General features: G+C 44.9%; 1 protein-coding gene across 2 annotated transcripts in view; it reads right to left on the reverse strand.

Annotated features, from left to right (window-relative positions):
• Window positions 1-12,622, reverse strand: part of MTF1 (metal regulatory transcription factor 1) — a 44,239-nt gene that overhangs the window by 6,320 nt on the left and 25,297 nt on the right. For both annotated transcript variants that reach the window (XM_077753144.1, XM_077753143.1), the window contains exons 7-9: window positions 11,124-11,201; window positions 3,756-3,852; window positions 2,455-3,038 (exon numbers count right to left, since the gene is read on the reverse strand). In XM_077753144.1, the coding sequence (XP_077609270.1) occupies window positions 2,455-3,038; window positions 3,756-3,852; window positions 11,124-11,201 (759 nt within the window). The remainder of the gene's footprint in view (window positions 1-2,454; window positions 3,039-3,755; window positions 3,853-11,123; window positions 11,202-12,622) is intronic.

A 12,622-nucleotide genomic window follows, 5' to 3' on the forward strand; every position in this document is an offset into this window, starting at 1 on the left:
AGTCCTGGACGCAAGTCCAGGCCCCACCCCTTCTCAGTTGTTGAGGACAGGCAAGTGGCTTCACGTCTCAGAGTCTCAGTTTCTTCATCTGTAAAAACTGGGATGATGACCAAAGGGCCCCATCCTCCCCAAAGGACCCCTGCAAGGGTGAAACGAGATGATGCATGCAGAGCCTGAGGTATGCGGTGAGCCTTCGGCAAACATGGGTTATTTGCATTATTACAAGGACGACTATAAGTTCATGCCCACGATCAACCCTTCCACCTTAGCAATACTTCCTGTTACACTGGCTGCAGGATTTCTGCTTTCTTCAAGTCTTATCACAAAAAGGCTTTGTCTTTTATCCCTTTAAGGGTAAAAAAGCAGGGGGGAGGGGGGGAGGGGGGGAGCTCTAGACTGAGTCTAGGAGTAATGTGAAAGCTTTCGGCTGAGCTACAGGAGCCGACACTATAAAACAGCAATGGAGAAATGAGACCCATATTTAAGTGCATGAAAATGAACTTGCGGGAAAGGAAGGACACTTGCTCCATGCAGCTCCTCAGGGCGAAGCCAGAAAAAATGATAAAAACCACATGGAGCAGATTGGGTATGGCTCTGGCTATCTGCACATGGGACTCGGTTGCCTCCAGAGATGGTTGGCACCTGATTCATGGAATCTGAACGCTCTGTTTAGCCTGAAACTACCTTTCCAGTTTGTTTGGCAGCATCCTGCATCCACCCAGACATTCTCCTCCGTAGCACGTCCTTTTCTCCATCTCCTCTTCATACCTCACAGCTCACCTGACCCGCATGTCTACCCGACAAGCCCTGACTCTGTGCTCCACCTGTGGCCACACAATGTAGCAGTCCAGAGCACAGGCTCTGGAACCGATCTGTTTGTGCTCAAATCCCAGCTTGCCACTTATGAACGGTGTGACCTTGAGCTAGTCCCTTAACTTCTCTGCTCTCCATCGGTAAAATCATACCTAACCTCCTAGGATAGTTGTGATTAAATGCATAATACATGAAAAAGTGCTCAGCACAGTGGGTGACATTTAGACATACGACATTTAGGGACAATAAAAACATCAGTGGTTGCTGGGGCCCCTGGGTGGCTCAGTCGGTTAAGTGTCCGACTTTGGCTCAGGTCGTGGTTCATGAGTTCAAGCCCTGCACTGGGCTCTGTGCTGACAACTCAGAGCCTGGAGCCTGCTTCAGATTCTGGTCTCCCTCTCTCTTTGCCCCTCCCCTGACTGTGCTCTCTCTGTGTCTCTCAAAAAATGAATAAACATTAAAAAAATTAAAAAAGGATCAATGGTTGCTAGGGAGAGGAGGAGAGGGAGAAGGGATGACGAAGTGAAGCATAGGGATTTTTAGGTGCTGAATCTTCTCTGAATATTATAATGGGAGACACATGATGTCATGCATTTGTCAAAACCCACAGAATGCTGCATACAAACTATGAGCCCTAATGTGAACTATGGACTTTAATTAGTAATAATATATAAATACTGATTCATCAATTTTAACAAATGTACCAGACTAACGCAAGATGTTACTATTAGGGCAAACTGTTGGGGGGGGGTTGGGGGGTGGCCAGGGTGTGTATGGAAATTCTTTCCAAACTGTTCAATAAAATCTTAAAAAAAAAAAAAAAAAGGAAATCTAAAAAAAATTTACATAAGGTAATGACTGGCATGTGTTAGATCCTTAATTTCAAGAAGTGCTCAGTTAACACACTAAGCCCTTACATAGGGTAAGGGTTCCATAAACCACAGCTCTCAGTACCATTTTCATTGCGAGTTGGAGCTTTACCTACCAGCAATGTTACATTCCTTTGGGGTATTTTAGCATCTTTAAGTAGAATGTAAGTTTTTATGAGAAAGAGATTATGGTTTCCACTTTTCTGTCCCCCCAAGAGTAGCATGCATGGTATCTGGTAAATACCAGGCCCTCGAGATATATTTAACTGAATGACCAAGTCATTTCCTTCATCATCGAGACCAAACACTTTTGCAGAAACTGTCTCTCGAGCATGCCCTGGGTGCACAGACTCTCTCTCCCTGACTTGGCCGCTGCTGTGGTTTCTATCAGACGGGGTCCCGTCGTTCCCTCACAGCGGTCTGACTCTGCCTTGGAGAAGAACCCGCTTTCCTAAATCTTTCTTGGGCCTCTGCAGTCTGCTGACTGCTCTCCTGTCCTAGAGGGTGGCCTCACACTGCAGATGGAACATTTGTTCAAGAGCCTGCTACTAGCTGGCAGCATGCAAAGGCGGTTTCTCTGCTTCCCTCCTGGGGGTGTGCACACAGCACTCCCTGGCTTACACCCCTCGACGAAGGGGAAACGACAAGAGGCCAAATTACACGTTTCAGGGCAGATACGATAACCATTTTCCTTTTGAAGTAAAAGCCTCTGAACAGGTCACCCGTGTAAATACACTTCACCCCCGGGGATCCTTTGAGACAGAATACTTACAATTTGTTCTTGGGTTTGCGGTGAACTGGTGGCACCATTTAATATCCATTGTAAGTTCTGTTCTCCCATGACTAGGCTGGACTGCAGGATGGCCGTGCTGGGAGTCGGGGTGATGGTTATAGTGGGGTTATTAGTCAGGACAGAGTTGGTGCCCAGGGGCAGAGTCTGGACCACGGCTGGCAGGGGCTCAGTAGTACTTTGTGGTTGGGGCGGTCCTGCCACGGCTGATGCCGCCGCCGAAGCCCCGGCAACAACAGAAAGTCCTGGAACGATGGGCTGTGGGGCCTGGGGGTGCGGAAGAAACTCTGGATGATTAGCAGCAAACTGTGTGCTGTGGGGAGCAGGCACTTCTGGAGGTTGTAAGAGAGCAGAGGGGTTGCCAAATGCAGCTTGCTGGGAACCAGTTCCTAGGGAGGGAGCAGGCGGAGGAGCAGACGGTGCTGAGGCTGGTAGTAGAGGCTGGGGTGGCTCGGAGATGCCAGGCTGCAGTACAAGCGGAAGAGATAAAGATGCTGAATTTCCTGTGGATGGCGGAACATCACTGACTGACTCTGCATCACCATTAAAACTTTCAATCAAGGCAGCTGGCAAGAAAAAGAAATAGAAACATATATACATATCCCAAGCCTTATATGAGCCACAAAAACACAGTCACTATGGCGAGACCAAAGGCAGCTGAAGGCTGTCAGAGCCAATACCTTCATTCCTAGAAGGCCGGCTTTCTGCTTCTCATTTAATGACCCCTTGGCTCAAAGTACCGGGCTTCGTGATCAGTCTCACTTTCTAGATGTGAAGAGCTAGTACAGATTTTATCATTTAAAAAAAGTGTATCCGGAGGCTTTTCTGGAAGAGACTAGACATCCTTTTTTTGGCATAACCAGTGAACACACTTTCTGACTACCGTGAAGCTTCAGGGACAGATTTTCATGCAAACACAGGATGATCTATGCCTCTGATGCTGTTTGTGGATCCTGCCCACTCACGAGCACAGTATCGCATCAGAAAAAGAAAGAGCTCCCAGCTTCCCTCATTTCTGAAAGCCAACAAGAGCTTTTAGAGAAGGAGACGCCCTTTTGTGAAGGTCTAGGGAAAGTAGGCCCTCAAACAGACTCTTGCTGTGGGAAGGAGAGGAAAAGAGGGACTGAACAAGAGGCCCTCACGTCCCTGACCCCTCGCCAAACGCACACTTCCTTCAAAGGAACTGAATTACTACTTCACCGTGCCTGCATTGGTGCGTCGAGTGGGGACTCCCTCACCCACCGTGCTCAGAGCTATGCAGGAAGAGCATCTGTGTAACAAACCTGTCTGCTGAGGATCTTCCTGAATTGCTGGATCATCTGAATTCTGGAACATGGATTCAAAGATGATTGCTGGTGAAATTGTGCTGAGGTCCTGGCCCTGTGATTGATGGACAGAGACAGAGATGTGAGACTTGTCATCCTGAGGCAATTCTTCACTGTGAGAACACACACACAGCAGCAGAATTAGAATGATCTTTTTTGATATGCTTCTTGTTTCTAACTTCTCCTTTCCAAGGTGACAAAGATTTCCCTAAACCTCAGACGCTAAAGATTTGGGTCCTCAAATACCCGAAAACAGGAGTCAGTGGGGCACCAGGGCTGTTCAGTCGGTTGAGCATCTGAATCTTGATTTAGGCTCAGGTCATGATCCCTGAGTCATAGGATTGAGCTCTGCATCGGGCTCCACACTGAACATGGAGCCTTGCTTAAGATTCATTCTCTCTCTCTCCCCACCCCCTACTGCCTACCCCTCTCCCCAGCTCATTTGGGGATGAGCTCTCTCTCTCAAATTAAAACGAAAACAAACAAGGGCTCAGTCAGTTTAGCGTCCAACTTCAGCTCAGGTCATGACCTCATGGCTCGTGAGTTAAGGCCCCATGTCAGGCTCTGTGCTGACAGCTCAGAGCCTGGAGTCTGCTTCAGATTCTGTGTCTCCCTCTTTCTCTTCCCCTCCCCCGCTCTCATGCGCGCGCGCTCTCTCTCCCTCTGTCTCTCTAAAAATAAATATTAATAAAAATTTTTAAATTACAAACAAACAAAAAACAAAAAACAGGAGCCAGCAAACTATGACTTGTAGGCTGAATGCCTGTTTTTGCAAATAAAGTTTTACTGGAACAGATGCATGCTTGTTCATTTATTGTCTATGCTGCTTTCATGCTCTGATGGCAGAGCTGAGCTACGTCAGAGACTATGGTCTGCAAAGCCAAAAATATTTACTATCTGGCCCTTTCATTAATTAATAAATAAATAAAGTAAGTAAGTAAGTAAGTAAGTAAGTATCCGGGCCCCGGCTCTAAAAGAGGATCAAATCCTTCCTAAAAATGGGATTGCATGGGGCGCCTGGGTGGCTTAGTCGGTTGAGCGTCCGACTTTCGCTTAGGTCATGATCTCGCGGTTCGTGGGTTCGAGCCCCACGTCGGGCTCTGTGCTGACTGCCGGCTCAGAGCCTGGAGCCTGTTTCAGTCTGTGACTCCCTCTCTCTCTGACCCTCCCCTGCTCACGCGGTCTCTCTCTCTCTCTCCTAGAAAAAAAAAAAAAATAAAAAAAAAAAAAAAAATGGGATTGCATACTATCCATTACCCACAACCTGGTCTTCTCATGTGATAATAACATATTTGAATATCCTTCAAGATCATTACATAACATCTATGACATTCTAGTATGTACACATGGTAATGAATCAAACAATAGAAAGAAACTTTCCTGAGAGGCAACAGTGATTGCCTTACACTCACTACTGTTTGTCATCACAAGTTTCTTTGTAATTAAAAATTACAAAAACATGAGAGGCATTTTAGAAAAGATCAAATGGGGAGGAGGGACACACATGCCCTGAGGATCTGACTCCTGACAGGAACCAAATAAAAATGCCCCTCCCCCCCCCATTCTCTTTGGTTAAGGACTCTAGGGGGGCAGCAATTCTTTCACCTCCAGTCCACCTCCACCCACATTTTGTCGGGCAGGAGTGACAGAGGCAACCTCCTCCAGGAGTGCGGGCAGGTGACAGAAGTGAAGCAAGGGCAGCGGGGACGGGAGGCTTTGGCAAACCGGAGAGCACGCACCCCAGTCACCTAAAGGGCTTCAGAGCAATGCTGCCCTGTGATATGCACACTGGGGATTTCCAGTGCTCGAAATGGTCTGACATGTGGATTTTTATGTGAAGTCCACTGATTCATAGTTAAAAGCAAGTAACAGAAAACAAAGCACTGTACAGACCAAACAAAACCCATCTTCAGGCCATATTTTGCATCAGTGCCAGCTTGTGTTTAAAGGTCATTTTGCAACAACTCTGCTTCTGGGAGGGGGAAGGATCATCCTGGGCCCAGGCACGTGTGGTGAGTGGAACGGTCCAGCAATCTAGAGGTCCTCGGAGATGAAACTGCCCATTTGAGCCAAGAGGGGTCAATTAATCTAGCATGATTCCATCAACTGGAAGAGGAGGAATTCTGATTGCCCACATGACAGACGCTTGAAGGCAGAAACCCACACAAAGCCTCCTGCTTCCAGTCCAGAGAGAGTTAAGAATCATGGGCCAGTTGGAAAATAGTAGAGAGGTTCCTCAGAAAGTTAAAAATAGAACTAACCTATGACCCAGCAATTGCACTACTAGGTGTTTACCCAAGGATACAAAAATACAGAGATGAAGGGGTATATGCACGCTGATATATATTTATAGCAGTACTATCAACAATAGCTGATCTATGAGAAGAGCCCAAATATCCACCAACTGATGAATGGATAAAGAAGATGTGGCATAAAGGTGCCTGGGTGGCTCAGTCGGTTGAGCATCTGACTCTTGATTTTGGCTTAGGGTCATGATCCCAGGGTTGTGGGATCATGCCCCGTGCTGGGCTCCATGCTGAGCATGGCGCCTACTTGGGATTTTCTCTTTCTCACTCTTTGCCCCTCTCCCCCATTCATGCTTGCTCTCATTTTCCCTTTAAAAAAAAAAAAAAAAAAGATGTGGTATATATATGTGTGTGTGTGTGTGTGTATAATATATATAAAGAAAAAATATATATTTATATAGATGTAAATATATATCTATATATATCTATATATCTACAATAGAATATTATCCAGCCATCAAAAAGAATGAAATCTTGCCGTTTGCAACAATGTGGATGGAGCTACAGTGTGCTATGCTAAGCAAAATTAAGTCAGAGCAAGACACAAATACCATATGATTTAAAAAACAAAACAGAAGAACAAATGGGAAAAAAAAAAGGAGAGAGAGGGAAGCAAACCATAAGACATTCTTAAAGACAGAGAACAAATTGAGGGTTGATGGAGGGAGGTGGGCAGGGGAGGGCCTAAATGGGTGATGAACACTAATAAAGAGGACACTTGTTGGGAGAAGCACTGGGTGTTACATGTACGAATCACTAAATTCTACTCCTGAAACCAGTATTACACTACATGTTAACTAACTAAAATTTAAAGTTTGGAAACAACAACAAAAAGAATCACGGGCCAAGACGGCAGCCTTCAAACTCTATATTATAATGCCATGATGCAAAGTAGGAAATACATTATACATATATATATATGCGCACGTACACCCTTCACGTTACACACCTGTCCATACGTATAACTGAAACAGAAGTCTACAAAACAAGGCTTAGCCTTCCTACGTGCCATGTCCTCTGATACTGTCTATTGTGTTGATGCCCTTAAAATGCTGACTCTAACCCCCTATTTTATAACCCAATAAAGAGGCGAAACTCAGTTTGAAAAGCGGTGGACTGACAACTGCTGTAAGTGCTGCAACTTCCTGACGGTGGTTGTCTGGTTTTACCTGTTTTCAAGTTATCAGCAGTAACACTGTTAACGTGATACCTCCAAACTCGAAAGCTACCCAATACCAAGGGAAGTCGAAAAAACCATTTGTGGCACATTCACTTAGGGTAATACTGTTCCCCAGCGAGAACGTGATCTGTTACCATGCAACAAGATGGACGTGTTTCTTCAACATAATGTTGTAAGAAGGAAGCCGGCACAAGCCAGCATGACGGGCACGATCCCAATTATACACAGCACAACCAGGGGCAAAATTCATGCCAGGGTGTTAGAGGCTGGGACAGTGGTTATCTTTAGGGAGAGGTCATAGCTGTTAGCAGGCACAGAGGGTGGGGTGCTTCCGGGAAACTGGGAATGTTCTGTTTCTTGATTTGCATGCTGGTTACATAGATGCAATGAATTGTGATCATTCATTAAGCTGTACATTTGTGATTAGATATACTTTTCTTATGCACATTATACTTCCATAACAAATCTTTTAAATTAAAAGCAAAACAAACAAACAAACAAACACAAACAAGGAAAGTGCTGGAAGGATCATGACTGAGCCACTGCCAGGCTTCAGGGCACAAACTCTGGGGGCAGAGTAAGTTTGAGCAGCTCCCCAAAGTAGAGGAGACCAGAACAGGCTAAGCCTCTGGGGCCTGGCGCAGAGACAAAGGAGACTGAGAGCTGTCTGGGACCAGGATGGGTCCTGAAGCTCAAGCACCAAGAGGCCCAGAGGGCCATTTCCTAGCGGCTTCACCCCTCCTGTACCAAAAGATCGGAGCAAATCAAAGCTCACTTCCAGGATGCACATACGCATGTGGTTGCCCAGAAACCCATAAAAGGATGATTTCGTCCAAATGTATCATTTGATATTAAAAATGCACAATTTTTTTAAAGCAAAACAAACCAAAATTAATTCTATTCCTTCAAGGAATTGCAGCCTTAAAAGACTAAACATGAGAATATCTCTAATTCTGGGATAAATGGTGGGTGATGAAGGCACCATATGTAACTTGACACCCAGAGACAGGATCCCTCTCTTGCTGATGTAAACTGTGGTAGAAAAGGCTCCGGCCCCACCTTCCTTTTTTTTTTTTTTTTTTTTACAGGTACTTAATGTTCCCTCAAACCAGGATACCTCACCTGATAACTCCAGGGCTCCAGAAAGCTCGTTAATCATTTGTCATGGTCCTGGCTAGGGAGCGGACTCCCAAACCATTTAATACAAGCTCGGAGATTAAAGAAAGATTATATCCAAGAATCGTAGGTTCCATAACTCAGAGGGCTTCAAGGCCATCCAGTATAGAACTTTCATTTAGTATATTAGCTCTGAAATGTGAATATGCATAAAAATCTTAGGAAGTACTTATTTAATGCTTTTCTTTGTTCTTCCGATTGGTTAATTTCTCTTGATCCATCTTCAATTTAACTGATTCTTCTGTCATTTCTAATCTGCTATTAAGCCCAACCATACATTTTTTATTCCAGATACATTTTCAGTTCCAGAATTTCCCTTTGGGACGTTTCGAAAGTTTCTATTTCTCTGCTGAGATTTCCTTTTCATTCAATTATTACAAGCATGTTCCTTTACATCCTTGACCATACAGGAGCTACTTAAAAATTCTTGTATACTGGAGCGTTTGGCTGACTCAGTTGGTAGAATATGAGGCTCCTGATCTTGGAGTCATGAGTTTAAGTCCCACTTGGGTGTAGAGATTGCTTAAATAAACAAACTTAAAAAAAAAAAAAAAAAAATCCTTGGGGCGCCTGGGTGGCTCAGTTGGTTAAGCGGCCGACTTCGGCTCAGGTCATGATTTCATGGTTCATGGGTTCGAGCCCCGCATCAGGCTCTGTGCTGACAGCTAGTTCAGAGCCTAGAGCCTGTTTCGGAATCTGTGTCTGCCTCTCTCTCTGACCCTCCCTTGCCCCTGCTGTCTCTCTCAGAAATAAATAAAAAACATTAAGAAAAAAAAATCCTTGGGGCGCCTGGGTGGCTTAGTCGGTTAAGCGTCCGACTTTCGCTTAGGTCACGATCTCGCGGTTCGTGGGTTCGAGCCCCGCGTCGGGCTCTGTGCTGCCAGCTCAGAGCCTGGAGCCTGTTTCAGTCTGTGACTCCCTCTCTCTCTGACCCTCCCCTGCTCACGCTGTCTCTCTCTCTCTCCTAGAAATAAATAAAACATTTAAAAAAAAAAAAAGAAAAAAGAAAAAAAAAATCCTTGTCTACTAATTCTAACATCGGGCCCACTTTGGGGTTGGTCTCCACAGAGTACCTTTTCCCTTACGTGGGGGTAATGTTTTCCTTTTCCTTCTTATGTTCACTCATTTTGGATTACCCTGGACAATGCAAAGGATATGTTATAGAGACTCTGGATTCTGTTACACTTTCTGGAAGAGTATGTTTGTTTTCTTGAATATTCTGTTGATTTGGCTGTGCTCGAAATGCAAACTCTGTCTTTCCTGCACGGGACAGCAGCTGCAATCTGCACCAAGCCTTCGCCAGATTGCTTAGGGTCTGTCTCACACATTTACAGTTCAGGGGTCAACTAGTTTATACATGGTGTTTGGGGCTCCCACTTTGTGGCTCTTTCCTTTCCAGGTCGTCCCCCTTCACCTTCCAATTACTGCTGTGGGAGCTCCGAACTCTGTCCTCTGGTGAGTCAAGACAGCGAGACTGAATGCTTACTGAGTTTTACCCTTTTGTTTGGTCTCACCTGGGTCTTGTCCTGAGGCTGATAAGTTGTACACCTTAAAAACCTACCCAGTGCCTTTGCTACTTGTCCAAGTGGCTCCTTCTTCCAAGCGTTACCTTTGCCTGCTTGGGATGCTTTTTGGTGCCTTCAAGTAGTTGTTTTTGATAATCAGCCCAGCATATATATTTGTTTTCTATGGGAAGGTAATGGCAGCTCTGCCATTACCAGAAGAACCCAAGCCTCAGGGTGCTTATATAAAAATGCAGTGTCAGGTACCATTCCCGGAGAAACTGATGAAATAGGCTCGGGGTGAGGCCCAAGGCACTACGTTGTCACAAGCACTGCAGATGACTCCACTGATCACACAGTGAGAAACAGCACACATTTCATGGCATTCCTGGGTCTTCCAGTCTCTGTTCAAATACTTCCTATCACACTGATTCCCTTCTTATTTTGCATATACTCAACAGAAAATCCAACTTGAGTACTGTTTATTTACCGCAAGAAAACAACAAACAATGCACACGTAACAGCCAGTGCTGGTGACACAGTAAAGCACAGATCCTCCCGAAGGAACATCAGCTCAGGCTTAATGCAGTGGCCTGCAAGGGACATCACAGAGCCACAGGAATGGCAGGGAAATGCCAAACAAAGTGAACTGAAGTGATGAGATTTAGAAGAGGGATTCTAGACATAGTCCCCTTCAGGACCCCAATGCAGTGAGCTCAAAGACAGTAAGAGATGGACTCAGGTCAGACCAGCAGGGCTTGAGAAAGTCTAGAAACTGGAATTCTGGCTCCCTCTTCCAGTAACTAATTTTAAGCTCCTTGAGGACAGACCACACCTACTTTCTTACCACTACAAGCTCGGCACCAGGACACTGCCTGATGGAGGAGGCACTCAACAGATATTTGCTAAATGAATAAAAGAAAGAAATTTTCTCAGGCCAGAGGTTCTCAATTGAGTGACAAGGGTCAAAAGGCATTAGGCATCAGAGAGAACCACCCTTCCCATGGGGGCTGTATCAGGAAATAAAACCAAAGACAAAGGAGACTTAAGTGGTCAGTAATTGAACACAACTAAACCTGAAGACTTCAAAGCCTGGCCTCCCTCAGGGAGTGCTTAATTCTTGCACTTATTTTTCTCACACCCATAGCACAGGTACACTTACTGTAGTAGAATTTTCTCGCAGTTCAGAATCTGTGGATAGTAGGCTCAAGTCACTCAGACAAAGTGAGTGATTTGTATCCTGTGAAAGAGAAAACATTCTAATTGAGTAACAAAAAAAGAAAAGAAAAATCAGGATTTATAGTAGCACAGCATGTAATAAAACACTTGATCCCAATGTCCCTGCGGTTCCAAATGTCTAGATTTGTTATCTGGAGAGATACAAACCATCCGAAGCAAGAGCTATGTGAATTATTTCAACTGTTTAAATCCTGATATTCTTAGAAGAACCTATTCTATTTCTTAAAGATGATTAATAAAGAGTTTAAGAATTATCTCATGACTCAAGCTCCAGAGTTAACAAAAGCTGTGATCAGTATTTGTATAACTGGCCTTATCATTTACAAAGCAATTTCACATGCCCTCATCTGCTATTCATATAAACCTGTGAAGTATTATTTTACATTACTATTTTGAATATGAGAAAATTAATGCTAAGACTGGCCATGAACTGTCCAGAATCACACAGCTAATTAGCAGAACACAAACCCAGTGCTTCTGACGGGAAGTCCGTCTTCCACTGTACAGTGTCCCCAGTATCTCAGGATCCTTACTCAGGGCAGTACTGAGAATTTACTTTTCAAATATGGCAGCCTAGGCTAACTCTGAACTCTGGGTTCCTAGAATGCCAGCTGCAGTTCACACAATTTAAGCAGTAACCCTGCTTACCTCACGGATCAGATGTTCCCATTCATATTCTCTGAGCATCTATTAGGTATTGGGCACTGTCCTGGGCTCAGGGATACAATAATGAAAAAAAGCCACCATAGAGCTTATATTCTAGTGACGGCAGGAGGGGTGGAGAGAGACCAAAAAAAAAAAAAAAAAAGCAAGGCAATGTATAGAATACAAGATGATGCTGAGTGCTATGGAGGGTAAAGGGAATAGAGAATGCTGGGGTTGGAGCTGCCATTTTATTAGATCAGGGAGGCCTCTTGGATAAACTGGCATGAGAAGATACTGGCTTTTGAGAAGTTAAGAGATTTGTGGGCTAGGCACATATCTGGGGAAAGTGTTCCAAGCAGAGGGTATAGCAAGTACAAAGGCCCAGAGGCAGGAATGGGCTTCCCTTGTATAAGCTACCACGAAGAGGACAGCATGGCTACAGTGAGAGGAAGAGACGTACATCAGGCCAGAGAAGGGACCAGAGACTGGAGTATCTAAGGCCCTGTGGGCCACTGTAAAGATTGTGACTTTTGCTGTAAGTGATACAAGAAGCTACTGGAGGGGCGCCTGGGTGGCTCAGTCAGTTAAGCGTTTGACTTCGGCTCAGGTCATGATCTCACAGTTCGTGGGTTCGAGCCCCGCATCGGGCTATGTGCTGACAGCCAGCTCAGAGCCTGGAGCCTGTTTCAGATTCTGTGTCTCCCTCTCTCTCTGACCCTCCCCTGCTCACGCTGTCTCTTTCTCTCTCTCAGAAATAAATAAAAACATTAAAAAAAA

Source organism: Crocuta crocuta, unplaced genomic scaffold (genome assembly GCF_008692635.1).
Source record: "Crocuta crocuta isolate KB4526 unplaced genomic scaffold, BGI_CrCroc_1.0 scaffold303, whole genome shotgun sequence".
Classification (NCBI taxonomy): Eukaryota; Metazoa; Chordata; class Mammalia; order Carnivora; family Hyaenidae; genus Crocuta; species Crocuta crocuta.